The sequence below is a fragment of the Rhinopithecus roxellana genome, chromosome 9, assembly GCF_007565055.1.
Source record: "Rhinopithecus roxellana isolate Shanxi Qingling chromosome 9, ASM756505v1, whole genome shotgun sequence".
NCBI classification, from domain to species: Eukaryota; Metazoa; Chordata; class Mammalia; order Primates; family Cercopithecidae; genus Rhinopithecus; species Rhinopithecus roxellana.
Window position 1 is genome coordinate 81,258,225 of NC_044557.1, and position 16,317 is coordinate 81,274,541.

Sequence of the window (16,317 nt, forward strand, 5' to 3'; positions counted from 1 at the left end):
GGGAATGAAAATACCATTTCTCCTGGGCAAGGTAAGAAGCAACCCTGAACTTGAAAAAGAGAAATAGCAAGGATCTTTGGTCACACACTGTAATTGTGACTTTTTGACATTTTAATTAGTACTAAAGCAGTTCGTTTTAATGGTTATTACCTTAAAGTTTAGTAATAAATTCAAATATCTTTACCTAAAGTTGTTGTGGGTCAAAAGTAAGACAGTTTTTATTTAATTAAAATTTAAACCACTGGGAACAGTAATTTAAGGATTACATTTTTAGACTTGGGAAACTTAGGAATTTTAAATACTATTTAAGTACTGTATCCACCTGTAATTTTCAAATCTTACAGTATTACTTTAAGTCTGCACAAAATTTGAACAGGTTTTACTTGGCTTCTTTCCAAACCATAGCACTTACGCTTTGGGGACTAAGGGAGAGTAGAGTGTAAAGCGCTTTAATTTCTTTAAGCAGAAAAATCTTTTACCTTGACCACATTTTCAAAAGTATATCCTTCCACGCACAAGAGTTTCTCAACTTATTTTTAAAAAAGAAAAGAAAAAGAACTAAATTGTAAAACATGAAGTAAATGCAAAAATATTTTTCAAGCTTTCAAAATGAAGCTAGACTTTGTTCCTACTATTGTATTTAAAATCTTGAGACACTCAAACTGAAGGAACCAAAAAGCCATGAAAATACAGGAACTGATGTTTCCTATTCGGATTTTGCTTCTCGTATATTCTAATCACCTTAATAAACCAAAAGCCAAACACATAAAGTAAATTTAGGTTTTTAAGTTAAAATTTCACCTCACAAATCAGGCTTTTCTGAGTGATTCAAAAAAATGTAAGTGAGCAGTAATCTAAAGTTCACTGCCCTGATTATCTAGCAGTAAATCACTAAATGTGAACAGTTTAACATTTTCAAAATACTACGTGAGCAACAAAAAGATGAGTACCAAGAGGAATTACATAATTCAGTGTACAGATTCTCTCTAGTTACCTGCTTACATAATGCTTCTAAAATCAAGTATCTATCAAGTATTTTACTAAATATTTTAAATAGAACTGCAATATGGGCCCCAAGGTTCTATAAACATGGTACTAACATCATTATTAGGAGAACTTTCATGTATAAAAACAAACGTGAAAAACAACTTCTCTACCTGAATACTAAAGCAACAGCAATATCTGAAAAGTATTTTCAAGGGATCTGAACAATAAAGATGTCAAATTAAAAATATATACATATCAGTTTGTTCTTGATTTCTAGAGATGTGTGTGCCACTTATGAGGACCCAGATATACAAATAATCTCAACAGATTCAAAAGACACAACTTTCTTGTTTAACAGTTACTTAAAATTGCAACTGACATCTATCTATAGAATCAAACTTCACCTCTCCTGTGAAGTCATCCCCCAAAAGGAATTAGTGGTTGATAGCTGGGTGTTCCCATCATTTTTTCCTTTTGTAGTCTAGACTTACATCAATTCTGTTTTACAATTTTTTTATGTACGCACTTGTCTCTTCCATTTAAAATCTTTTGAGGCAGTAACCAGATTTGGTGTCTTTGTATCTTTTTTACTTCCCACTCAAGTAATTTGCTGGCTACATGCTGAAGTGAATTAGGGTGGACTAATTTTTTTTCTGGATATTTGAAACATTTTATCATACCTCCACACCTGACCACAATGATATGAGGTCACTAGGTAAACATGCTATTTCTCCAGTAAATTTCAAAACATACCCCAAAATTGTCTACATATCGTTTCTAACATTTCTACCAAAAATATATCATTTAAAAAAAAATGTAACAAAAGAAACAGAAGTTCTCAAAAAAGGAATGTGTCAAACAGACCACAATGATCACTGACTATTCATACAGATGGGGGTAACACAAAATAATAAGCAAACACATGTCTATTCAGAAAAAGTCCCCATCTGTCTAAAAAATATCAAATGCTTTCTCTGTCCAAATTCAACTCTTCCCTGAGCTTAAAAGCAATACAAAGGCGAAGTAGTAACTACAGACTAGGTTTCCAGCAGTTTTACCCTGGGTGTGGGCTGCAGGAAAACTAAGAAGAGAAGGAAGGTGAGATTTGAGGAAGCAAATAACTAAGCAGAGATTTTCTCCAATGTAAAATATGACTAATTTGCACAGAGAGCACTGCAAATAACATCACCATACAAATTTATTCTCTCCAAAGTCGGTCACACAAAAATAACCCTATGCTAGGAAAAATTACTCTGAATACATCAATATTTTAATTACATTTTTGTCAATTCATATTTTAGCCTCTGAAAGGACTGATTCTACAACTCTGCTTTTCTTTTGAAAACATAAACAAAATATGTAAACAGCTGACGCCAGTATTTCTTACTGCAACACCAAACTTGATTAATACAAGAGCAAATAATTTTCAAGTAACAATTTTCTCCTACTGAAAATGAACAAAAACAGATAAAAGCTATGTGTTGTATTTATCACTACAATGCGTATTATCACTTTAATAATTACACATGGTGCACACATGAATACTGTCTGAGTAAAAAGACATTATTTTATTCCCCTAACTGAATTTTAGGAATACAATGCACTCTTCATGCTTCGTTTTGAAATCAACCTACTTTGAAGGCTAAGGATCATCCTTTGTGTGTAATAAGCAAAATTGGCCACTTCAAATATGAAAATTATGGATTTGGCTCTGATGCAAAATAAAGCAAGCTTCTTATAGCACCTGAAATATTAAATCAATTTAGTGTGCTGAAAAGCAAGGCAGTGAGTTATTGAATCTGTGTTTAATTCAGTGCACTTTATAACATATTTAGGGAATTCAGTTGTATAAAACAGTATCTGAATCTTATCAGATGAAAATATTTTTCCCTTTTAGCAAGCCTTGGGTTGCATGTCTGAGAAAACAAATTAGTCTTCAGTTCTGCTAAGCTTGATAATAGTGCCCCCTAACGGGAATTTTAGTATGAGTTTTTCTACTCTTTTTTTTTTGTTTTGTTTTGAAAAAGCATATATTCTCTAATATGATCAAATTATCTCACTTTCAACTAGAAGGTAAATTCTGTAATACAAAAGTTTATGAAGACTGAATCCACTCAAAGGAGAGTTACCACATGTACAAAAACAAATTGTGAATTAACAGAAACAAATAGAAAACTTGTAACAAAAGTGTTCTAGGTTTTGAATCATCCAGTAACATAATCTAACACAGCACAATACAAAACATTATTCTCATAAGGAAATTATCATTCTCATTGTTTCTAGTACTCAAGTGAGCAATTACTATGTGCTAAACAAAAGATACCAGAGTCAGAAAAAATTGGTTCAGAAGTTATTCTATGTTGCACAGCTCCAAAGTATAAAGCTTAAGATTTCCACCTAGGTTTTCTGGCCTCATACCACTATCTTCCCACAATGCCTAGTCACAGGTCAGCAACCACGAATTACAACTTCATGTGTTTTCTTTTTCAACGAAAAAGGCACTAAAACTAAAGCAAAAACTACCTATTCTGATACTTTCTAGGTGTGCCAGTGAAACAAGCATCCTATAGTATCAGTATTTTCGTTTCAGTGTGCAAAATACATTCTGAGCTCAGCCAAGATTAAAGGTAACATCAAGAACAAATATCGCACAAAAAATTATCAATTTATGATGAAAGAGAGGATTTACTGCCTTATTCTTTAACTTTACAGGAGAGAGAGAACAATAAGACATGAAGTTATATAAATCACAGGTGGTCAAAATTTCTTTAAGGATCAGACAGTAAATACGTCAGGCTTAGGACCCATATGGTCTCAGTCACAACTACTCAACTGTGCCACTGTATCGGGAACGAAGCCACAAAAAAATATGTGAATGGGCATCGCAGTGTCCCTACGAAACTTTATTTACAAATCAGATCATTGTTTGTCAATCTCTGATTTAAACCATGTATTAATATTTCACTTTTGGACAACAGATTAAAAATATCCTCTTTACATGAGACACCAAAACAAACAAACAAAACACTTGAAATAAATACTCATTAAAATTTTGAAATATTTGGTATATTACCTCCCTGAGGCGGATGGCACAAAAAAAGATCTTTCTCTGAATAAATGCTAGTTTTAGAGAGCACAAAACAATAGAAAAGCAGTAAGAAATGCAACGGGTCTTTACCCATGATTTTTAAAAATCAACATACAGGACTATTCCATATAATAGAAAATTGTAGTTTTTATCTAAGTTTAACAAAAATCTACTGGTGACTACATTTTAATGCCCATTAATATAGAGTATATGGGTTAGCACGGAGGTGAAAAACCTCTACCAGGAAAACCACAAAACACTGCTCAAAGAAATCATAGATGACACAAACAAATGGAAACACATCCATGCTCATGGATGGGTAGAATCAATGTTGTGAAAATGACCATACTGCCAAAAACAATTTACAAATTCAATGCAATCCCCTCTCAAAATACCACCTCATTATTCACAGAACTAGAAAAAACAATCCTAAAATTCATATGGAACCAAAAAAGAGCCTGCACAGCCAAAAGAAGACTAAGCCAAAAAAAAAAAAACAAATCTGGAGGAATTACATTACCCAACTTCAAACTACTGTAAGGCCATAGTCACCAAACAGTATGGTAGTGGTATAAAAACATGTATATAGTCCAATGGAACAGAATAGAGAATCCAGAAATAATGCCAAATACTTACAGTTAACTGACTTTGACAAAGCAAACAAAAACAAAGTGGGGAAATGACACCCTATTCAACAAATGATGCTGAGATAATGGGCAATCCACATGTAGAAGAATGAAACTGGATCTTCATCTCTTACCTTATACAAAAATCAACTCAAGATGGATCAAAGACTTAAATCTAAAACCTGAAACCATAAAACTTCTAGAAGCTAACATTGGAGAACCCCTTCAGTACACTGGCTTAGGCAGACTTCATAACCAAGAACCCAAAAGCAAACGCAACAAAACAAAGATAAATAGATGGGACTTAATTAAACTAAAAAGCTTCTGCACAGCAAAAGAAATAATCAGCAGAGTAAACAGACAACCCACAGAGTAGGAAAAATCTTCACAATCTATATAACCAACAAAGGACTAATATCCAGAATCTACAATGAACTCAAACAAGTCAGCAAGAAAAAAATAACTGCATCAAAAAGTGGGCTAAGGACATGAAAGAAGATACACAAATGGTAAACAAACATATGAAAAAATGCTCAACATCACTAATGATCAGGGAAATGCAAATCAAAACCACAGTGCAAATACCACCTTACTCCTAGCTAGAACGTCCACAATCAAAAAAAAACAAAAAACAAAAAAACAAAATTATAGATGTTGGTGTGGATGGGGTGAAAAGAAAACACTTTTGGTGGGAATGTAACCTAGTACAACCACTATGGAAAACAGTGTGTGGCAATTCCTTAAAGAACTAAAAGTAGATCTACCATCTGACCCAGCAATTCCACTCCTGGGTATCTACCAAGAAGAAAAGAAGTCATTATGCGAAAAAGATAGTTGTACACGTATGTTTATAGCAGAACAATTTGCAATTGCAAAAATATGGAACCAGCACAAATGCTCATCAATCAATTAGTGGATAAAGAAAATGTGATGCATACATATATTATGGAATGCCTATTCAGGCATAAAAAGTAACAAAATAATGGCATTTGCAGCAACCTTGATGGAATTAGAAACGATTATTCTAAGTGAAGTAACTCGGGAATGGAAAACCGAGTATCATATGTTCTCATTCATAAGATGGAGCGAAGCTATGAGGATGCAAAGGCATAAGAAGGATACAACAGGCTTTGAGGAATTGGGGGAAAGGGTTGGGGGGTGGTAAGGGTTGAAAGACTACACACTGCATACAGTGTACACTGCTCAGGTGACAGGTGCACCAAAATCTCAGAAAAAGAACTTATTCATGTAACCAAACACCACCCATTCCCCATAAACCTATTGAAATAAAAATACATATATTAAAATTAATAATAAAACCTGCTTCCCCCAAAAAAGAAAAAAAAATGTTAGGAGTTACATTGTATTGAAAATGCTAATTGTGATAAAAACACAAAAGAATAAAGAAAAATTACTATGGTGGGAAAGAAAACGAAGACAGAAATAATTATGTCCAATATCTGTATATCTAGAAATATGTGAACAGTACATTCAAGGCCAGGAGGAAATGAGCCTTAGTTTAATAACTGACCATTGGATCATATCAGAATTCACTGCTTTTGTGAGGACAATGGATTGAGAAACAGCACTTGGCAAGTTTGTAATCTCTCAACTCAGAGTTGGGTGAAATATCAACTGCATAATTATGGGCCTTTTAATTCTGAATAAAAGAGTTCCTAACTTTGCATTTTTCAGAATTATAGTTACAATGGAAACTGTGGCTATCACCATCAAGCCTGTCATCTCACCAACTTCTTAGAGAAACTATGGCAAGGCTCTGGAAGACAGAACAACTAAATTTTTATAGGGAATGAATAATCTGAGATGAAAAAGAAAAAGAGGAAAGGGATAGAAGTAGGGAAACTTAAATGGAGAGAATGTAATATGGGAAAGTCCACCCTCAAAATGTTTGAATGGAAAGCACAGTCACCCAGAAAAAAGGCCAGACACAGGACAGCACACATATAAAAAAGAGGGAATGTTACCATCACCAAGTACACAGTCATTCTAAAGGGTTGAGGAGTAAATAGTTGTCAGAAAAATTTATGAATATTTTTAAAATTCTCACGAAAAATAAAATGGAGAGATCAATGCAAATATTTTTTCAAAAAGAATATATGGGTTAGGTGAAAGAAGCTAAAATTTAAATCTATCACATGAGGTTATGAAAAACTAAAGAATACTATTATCTTAGATTTTTCACATGTATAAGAAAAATGACAATTCCCATTAATTTCTAAAGGTAGACCAAGAAAAACTTATTTACTTGTTTTACACAAAAAGTGGATTTCACATACGGAATAATGACCTACACTCAACACCCTTTAACTTCTGGCATACACTTCACTAAGAGTCTAAGAGCAACATATTATAGTAGAAAAACCGTGGTATTTGGAACTCAGCCAGCTACTGGTTATAATCCCTATATTACCAAATCCTAGTTAAGATTTCTGATAAGTTACTTATGTCACTAAACATCAGTATCCTAATTTCGGAAAATGGGACTGAAAAGACCTTCAACTGTGCAGATTAACAACTAATCATAGGCAATTTACATACAGTACACAGAATACAATGCCTATTTTTTATTATTTAATGATAAACATAAGTCTCTGTCTCAGGGCTAAAATATTTTTTAACATTTACAACTGTTTGATTTAAATTTAAAATATTTTTTAATTGAAATTTTAAAAACTTGACTTGTTGTAATGTTCTTAAATTTAAATTTTTACACTGACAAATATTAAATGTTTTCATTTAAATGTTTAATGTACTTGTTCATGCTCATTCTCTCTCTTGCCTGCCACCATTTAAGACATGCCTCTTGCCTTCTGCCATGATTGTGAGGCCTCCCCGTCCAAGTAGAACTGTGAGTCCGTTAAATTTCTTTTTCTTTATAAATTGCCAGGTCTCGGGTATGTCTTTACCAGTGGCATGAAAACGGACTAATACAGTAAATTGGTACCAAGAGTTGGGTGCCACTGTAAATATCCAAAAATGTGGAAGCAACGTTGGAACCAGATAGCAGGCAAAGGCTGAAACAGTTGAAAGGGCTCAGAAGACAGAAAAACTGTAGGAAAGTTTGGAACTTCCCAGAGACTTGTTGAATGGTTTCGACCAAAATGCTAATAATGACATGGATAACGAAATCTAAGCTGAGGTGATCTCAGATGGAGATGAGGAACTTGCTGGGAACTGCAATAAAAATGATTCTCGCTATGTTTTAGCAAAGAGACTGCTAAATGATTTGTGGAACTCTGAACTTGAGAGAGACGATTTAGGGTATCTGGTGGAAAAAATTTCTAAGCAGCACAGCATTGAAGAGGTGACTTGGGTGCTGTTAAAATCATTCAGTTTTAAAAGGGAAACAGAATAAAAGTTCAGAAAATTTGCAGCCTAACAATGTGATAGAAAAGAAAAGCCCACTTTCCAAGGAGAAATTCAAGCAGAAATATGCGTAATGAGAAGCCAAATGCGAATCTCCAAGACAGTGGGGAAAATGTCTCCAAGGCATGTCGGAGACCTTCACAGCAGCTCCCATCACAGGCCTAGGGGCCTAGAAGGTAAAAAAGGTTTTGTGGGCCCTCCTGCTGTGTGTAGCCTAGGGCCTTGGTGGCCCGCATCCTAGCCACTCTAACCATGGCTAAAAGGAGCCAAGATACAGCTCGGGCTGTGGCTTCAGAGGGTGCAAGCCCCAAGTCTTGGCAGCTTCCATGTGGTGTTGAGCCTGCAGGTGCCCAGAATTCAAGAATTGAGGCTTGGGAACCTCTGCCTAAATTTCAAAGGATGTATGGAAACGCCTGGATGTCCAGGCAGAAGTTTGCTGCACACGCAGGGCTCTCATGTAGAACCTCTGCTAGGGCAGTGCAAAAGGGAAATGTGGGGTTGAAGCCCCCACACAGAGTCCCCACTGGGGTACTGCCTAGTGGAGCTGTGAGAAGAAGGCCACTGTCCTCCACACCCCAGATGGTAGATCCACCAACAGCCTGTACCATGCACCTGGAAAAGCCGCAGACACTCAACACCAGCCCATGAAAGCAGCCGGGAGGAAGGCTGTACCCTGTAAAGACACAGGGGCAGAGCTACCCACTTCTCGCATTAGCTTGACCTGAATGTGAGACATGGAGTCAAAGGAGATCACTTCTGGAGCTTTAAGATTTGACTGCCCCACTGGATTTCAAGACTTGCCTGGGGCCTTCTGCCCTTTCATTTTGGCTCATTTCTCCCATTTGAAATGGGTGTATTTATCCAATGCCTGTACCCCCTTCATATCTAGGAAGAACTAACTTGCTTTTGATTTTACAGGATCATGGGTAGAAGGAACTTGTCTTGTTTCAGATGAGACTTTGGACTGCAGACTTTTGAGTTAATGCTGAACTGAGTTAAGACTCTGGGGGACAGTTGGGAAGGCATGATTGGTTTTGAAACGTGGGGACATGAGATTTGGGAAGAGCAGGGGTGGCATGATACAGTTTGGCTGTGTCACCACCCAAATCTCATCTTGAATTGTGGCTCCCGTAATTCCCACATGTTGTGGGAGGGGGCGCAGTGGGAGATAACTGAATCATGGGGGCGGTTGCCCCCATACTGTTCTCACGGTAATGAGTAAGTCTTGCAAAATCTGATGATTTTATAAGGGGAAACCCTCTTCGCTTGGTTCTCATTTTATTTGTTGCCTGCTGCCATGTAAAACGTGCCTTTCATGTTCCATCGCGATTGTGAGGCCCTCCGAGCCATGTGGAACTGTGAGTCCATTAAACCTCTTTTTCTTTGTAAGTTACCCAGTGTGGGGTATGTCTTTATCAGCAGCATGAAAATGGACTAACACAAATAACATACACTTGTGTCCTTGCTAACCAACTTAAGTAATTTTACCAATAAAGCTGAAGTCCTCTGTGTCCCCTCTATACCTCGCCTTCCAGAGGTAACTATTATCCTGAATTTGGTGTTTATTATTCTCATGCATGTTTATACTCTTACTACATGTGTATCTTTTATCAGTATGTAGTATTATATTTTTTTAAATTTCACACAAAGAGCAGCATGTAGTACATATTCTGGAACTTGCTTTTTCTCTAACCCAAGTGAAGAAGCAGAGAAAACTGGCAGGAAAACTAAAGAATTGAGATTTTGTTTTTCTTATCAGTTAAAAGGCCCTAAATGATCATTTTTTTAAAAAAATCTATTCTCGCAAAGTCTACCTACGTAAATCCGCACAGTTATTCTTCTGTTCTTGTTTTCCAATTTGTAAAATTAGGATAATAATCTGTGCTTCTTACTCCATGTGAAACTTTTGAAATAAACATTCTTTTAAGACTTTGAAAATAAAGAGCTTATAGAAATTTTAAAAATCAAGTGCATGTTCGTGAAATAACATATTGGTCAATTCAAGTATTTCAGGCTCATAAAAGAAGTTGGTTTGCAATGATCTAGAATTATTAATATATTTTGTTTCATTCGCCTACCATAATTGCAATGAGTATTATTTCTTCATATTCTAAACCAAGAATATTATTTTAAAAATTAATTACCTGAGAAAACTGTGTGACAGTGTTAACTGTTCTGGAATACATTCTACTCTCAACTGTGCCACCAACCCAATAACCAAAAAACTTAAAGTAAACCTCTCAAACTCCTCACTTGTAAACCAAAGAAACTGCATTAACAATCTCTTCTTTTCCAGCCCTAGTGATTATTTAAATATAATTAAGTACACCCAGATATGTACATGTATAGAGAAAGAGATATTCTAATACTGCCAGAATGAACTGCAGAGAAATCTCAACCTTAATTCTGTGGGAGGTAATTCAGATGAAATAAGAGCATAGCCAGTTTTTTTAAAAGAAAAAAAAAAAAAGGACGCACACTGCATAAAGGTTTAAAAAATCCAAGTATGCTAGTATTCAGGTGCCTAGAACAAAAGTAGCCCTGGTTAGTTTCCAGAAGAATTACTTTAATGAAAAACTGTTTTGCAGACAAATTGCAAGGTATTTCACTTTAGCAAGCATATACTTTGTGTCTATCATATGCTCAAGGTATTATGAAGGTATGAAGTCAAATGAAGTAAGTAACATTCTATCAAAGTTAAAATGATCAGTTAAAAGTCATATCAAAAATGACAAAAAGGAAATTAAGAAAAATCCAATTTACAATGCATCATGAAGAATAAAATACTTAGGAATAAACTTAACCAAAGAGGTAAAACACTTTGGTTAACTACAAAATGCTGCTAAAAGATTATGCAAATAAATTGAGTACATCAAATGTAAAAACTCCTGCCCAGCAAACAATCAATATAGTAAAAAGGCAACCTACAAAACGGGAGAAAATACGTATTGCAAACCACATATCTGATAAGAGGTTAATATCCAGAATATAAAGAACTCCTTCAACTCAACAGGAAAAAAAAAAAAAGCCTCCAATTTTAAAATAAGCAAAGGACTTGAATAGACATTTTTTCAAAGATATACAAATCACCAACAAGCATATGAAAAGATCCTCAACATCAGTAATCATCAGAAATGCAAATCAAAACCACAATGAGATGATCACCTCACATCTGTTAAAATGGCCATTATCAAACACACAGAAAACAACAAGTGTTGACAAGGATATTAAGAAATTGGAACCCTTGTGCAAGGTTGGAAATGTAAAATGGTGCAGCTGCTACTAAAAAACATACAGAAGTTCCTCAAAAAATTAAAAATAGAATTACTATGTAACACCACTTCTAGGTACATGTCCAAAAGAAAATGGGAACAGGATCTTTTTTCTTTTCTTCTTCTTTTTTTTTTTTTTTTTTTTTTTTGAGACGGAGTCTCGCTCTGTCGCCCGGGCTGGAGTGCAGTGACCGGATCTCAGGTCACTGCAAGCTCCGCCTCCCGGGTTTACGCTATTCTCCTGCCTCAGCCTCCTGAGTAGCTGGGACTACAGGCGCCCACCACCTCGCTCGGCTAGTTTTTTGTATTTTTTAGTGGAGACGGGGTTTCACCGTGTTACCCAGGATGGTCTCGATCTCCTGACCTCGTGATCCGCCCGTCTCGGCCTCCCAAAGTGCTGGGATTACAGGCTTGAGTCACCGCGCCCAGCCGGGAACAGGATCTTAAAGAGATATTTGCACACCCATGTTCACTGCAGCATTATTCACAATAGCCAATAGGTGGGAGTAACCTAAACTTCCATCGACAGATGGCTGGATAAGGAAAAGTGGTATATACAGATGATGAATTATTATTCAGCATTGAGAAAAAAGAAGAAAATCGTGTCACTGCTACAACATGGATGAACTTTTAGGACGTTATGCTAAATAAGCCACTCACAAAACAATAAATGCCACATGATTCCACTAACATGAAGTATCTATAGTCAGACTCTTGGAAACACAAAGTAGAATGGGGGATGAAGGGATGAAAGAGGTGGAAAAAGGATTGTTCAATGGATACACAGTTTGAGTTTTGCAAGATGAAATAGTTCTAGAAACCTACTGCACAATATGCATATACTTAACACTACTGTAATGTATACTTAAAATTTTTATGTGCTTTTTACCACAATAAAAAGTTACACAGAAAATGAAACCTGAGAGTTCAAATAAGTGAGAAGTTATTTTCAACCTGATTTTTTAAAAAATCTTTTAGATGCTGACTTCAGCCTTTGATGTGAGCTTTTAACTACTCTCAGCCTTTGCTAACAAAACTATTACACCCATAGTACAAAAACAAAATATTTCTGAAATGCTTGAGGAGTACATTCTTTCTGAAGCAGAAAATAACTCCATCTCTTTCTAAACACCGACTTAACCAAAAGAGGATAGAAGGGAATGGATACCAGACACATAAGGATGATCTTTGTCCCTCAAAACTTTATTTAGCAAGCTGATTTCAGGTTGACAAAGTCAACAGCAGAGTTCCTATCCAATCTATTACAAATCGGAATCACAAATTCCAAATAAGTAAAGGCCAAACTAATGATGTCTATGGTATAAACCCTCATTTCCCAGAATTTATATAATTTTCCCAAAGTATCCAATATCAAGGGAAGTAGGCTAGCCTGACAGACTCCCAGGTCACACATTATCAAAAGTTACGGTGAGACCCGTGTTAATATCCATTTGTATGCACTGCAAAGACACACTTGTGATGAACACCCTTACCTTCATCAAAGTCAGCATCATCCTCTGTGTGCTGAGGGAAAGGAAAGCAGTTGGTAATTTCAAGCCGATCTTCTACAACCAGGCCCAAAAGCACTCCTTGAACAACTTCAGTTCCTTGTCCTTCTTCTTGATAATGTTTGATTATCTTTAATACCACCTAAAACACACACACAGAAAGGAGCTTAACAACCATCCTAGTTTATTATTTCCTTTATTTCTAAGAAAAAACAAAATAAACTGCACTAGGTTTGCAAAACCACAAAATTAAATAAGAGGAATAAATAAATACCTTACAAATCCTTTCCTTTACCCTTACATAAATAATAAAGCTCACATAATCTAAATGTAGATCTGAAACTCCAGGAGTTGGACTACATGTCAAAAACTGTCCATGTACAGCACTTATGCTCTTAAATCAAAGCTCCCCTATGGTCTGGCATCTAGGAGTTCCTTCAGCCAAATCAAACAATCAATACCCCCTCAACCTGCGGCTATTATTGAGAAAGTGATCATGTTAATAGACAAGTAAATGACAAAAATCAGTAAGATACAGAGATAAAGGTCTCAATTATTGGGACACCTGAAAGCAGAGCCTTCCGATAAATTCTCATTTTGCTTTTCTCAACAGATCATCTCCATAGTCAGAGGATGCAACAACAAGAATCTGGTTGGTACAGTCCCCAGCATGATCTAGTTTTCCTCAATCAGAAGGATTCACTAAACAACCTCTCATGGAATAACCAGATCTTATACTACTCTCTCCTTTAATATTCCCATAAAGATAAAAGAGGTAACACCATGCACAGGTGGACAAGCAATTAAAGTCTGCAATAATAATAATACTAATAATTCCTACAACATGGAGTTAATATATGTAAAGTGCTTTTTATAGTGCCTGACACATATTAATAATAATAACATTAATACTTTATATAAGCCCATGGCCTGAAGACCCAAAAGGCAACACATTCAAAATTGTAATGTAAAGTTCTCAGAGGGAAAAGAAGTCTAACAAGAAAATGACCATTTATTTGTACGTCATTAGTGCTCCATTAAAACAAATGTATTACTGTTAGAAATTAAGTAACGGGTGGGCCAGGCACACACAGGGCGGGCAGCTACTTCTGTGCGCAGCCTGAGTCCACAGGTCAGCTCAGCCACAGGGGTGGTGAAGAACCAGCCTAAGAGGGAATCAATGCGGTTGTCAGCTAAACTTGCTCCCGCAAAAGTGGAAACAAAGCTAAAAAAAGGCAGCAGGAAAGGATAAATCTTCAGACAAAAAGTGCAAACAAAGGGAAAAGGGGAGCAAAGGGAAAACAGGCCAAAGTGGCCAACCAGGAAACTAAAGAAATTTACCTGCACAAAACGAAGAAACTAAAACTGAGAAAAGTCCAGCCTCTGATGACGCCAGAGATAAAGAAGCCAAGTTTAACTGATATCATAATACACTGCATTTTATCAGTAGTCCCTATTTCCCTTCTTGTACAACCCAGAGGAATACTGTTATCAACTATTTTGTAAACACAAGTTTGTGTGAGATACTGAATTATGGGAGGGTTTGACTGTCTTGTCAGCTTAACATTTCATAGTTGGTGGTTAGTTTTTATATCCTGTAATACAAAGCATATTAAATGGCAATATGGAGTTACAGTCCTGCATTTAATGTCTTGAACATTTTAAATTACTTTCACTCCCACATTATTTTTAGTAGAACTATTTCCTAAAGAAAAACACTCTTTGATCATGACTCTCCCTGTCATAATTGCATGCACTGTAACATCTTTGGTAGTGGTAGTCCTGCTTTTCTAATTAACTTTGTTAATGTGCTATAGAAGATCGAAAATTTGAGTATGTAGTCCATATGGTATTATATTGTGAATTGGTGAGATCTATGTAACAGCTTACTAACATGTGAAGATACTGGCACTTGATAGCCTCTTACAGAAAGTTTGCTTCCCAATTTTAAGCTGGAAAGTCACTGAAATAACTTAAAAAATTACAACACATGGCTTTTTAGATCTTCAGTATATATGTTAAGAATTGCGAACAAACTGAAATGTCTGTGTACTGATCCTCAACACAACCAATAAACCAATTATGAAAGAAAAAAAGAAACTAATTAATGACCAGTTAATAACAGCATATTACATTTACTAAACATTATATGACAGGCAATAATCTAATTATTTCGCATGTATTACCCTATCATGTAATTTTCACAACAACCTTAGGGGAAAGGTACCGTTATACTCATTTTATAGATAAGAAAACTGAGGCAGAGAGAAATTAAGTAAATGGCTAACGGTCACACATCTAGGAAGTAGTGGAACCAAGACTGAAACCTAGTTGAAGTTCAAAGCTTGTGTGTATACTTTAATAACAAGGAGATGATTTTCATATTACTAAATTGATAATTAAAATACCCGGTTAGTAATAGACAACAGACATGCCGTAAAAACTGTGTTATGAATAGATCCAAAAAGACTACACCAGTAAGATACGTAACTCCAAAGGAGAGCAAGCAGTCAGCAGGGAAAAGAGCTCAAAATGGATTAACACCAACTAATAAGACTGGCAGACCTTCAATACTATGAAATGAAAGAAGTACACAACCTACACATTCCTGTATGAAAGACCTCTCCACTTTTTGAAAGGCACAAAAATGGACTTGATGAGTCATACAAGTATGGTTATGAGTTCCAGCTCCAGCATTTATTAGCTGTGACCTTGAGAAAGCTATTTAATCTTCTCAAGCCTTAGATTCTAATTTGCAAAAGAGCACTATTTCATATCATTACCGACACTACTAAAAATGACACAGTATAGAGTTCTTTGCAGAGTCTGCCACATACTAACTGCTCAATAAATGACCAATATTGTTGATTTTTGTCAATAACTAATGCTTATTCAACATACCTCTGCCAAGAAAAATCATTTTTACACTTAAAAAACAGAACAAACACAGATGATTAAGAAGGGATAAACTAAACTGATAGTTATTACAAACACATCTACCAATTCATCTAGGTTACCTAGATTCCCTTATACTAACCCCTACTAATGAGATTGCTGAACCACTACTGAAATCAAAGTAAACAAGAGATACTAGAAGAGATATATGAGCTTAACACAGTTCTTCAGACAAATTCTAGAAGTGATTCCTAAACAGCTGATTCCTACATATGCAAAAGAGAATACTGGTGACTAGTACCAGCACAGTTTCATAAAGAAGACAGGTGAAAATAACCTCATTTCCAGTTACGAAGAAACTATTTTAAAACAAGTTATTACAGTTCAAACTATATTGAAACTGTCTTAACTCTAACAAAAGTGAATTCTAAAGGGATCAGTAAGGATAACGTAACCAAACAGCACACCAGGCTTGACATGCTTGCCAAACAGCCAATGCAATTTTATGTAATATCAATAGAATACAGTCCTCCAAGTAAAAGAAATAATTATCT

At 35.6% G+C, this 16,317-nt stretch overlaps 1 protein-coding gene across 1 annotated transcript in view; it reads right to left on the reverse strand.

Moving 5' to 3' along the window:
* Positions 1-16,317, reverse strand: part of EIF3H (eukaryotic translation initiation factor 3 subunit H) — a 124,055-nt gene that overhangs the window by 65,397 nt on the left and 42,341 nt on the right. Inside the window, exon 4 of the mRNA XM_010386879.2 lies at positions 12,854-13,010. Coding sequence (XP_010385181.1) covers positions 12,854-13,010 — 157 coding nt within the window. The remainder of the gene's footprint in view (positions 1-12,853; positions 13,011-16,317) is intronic.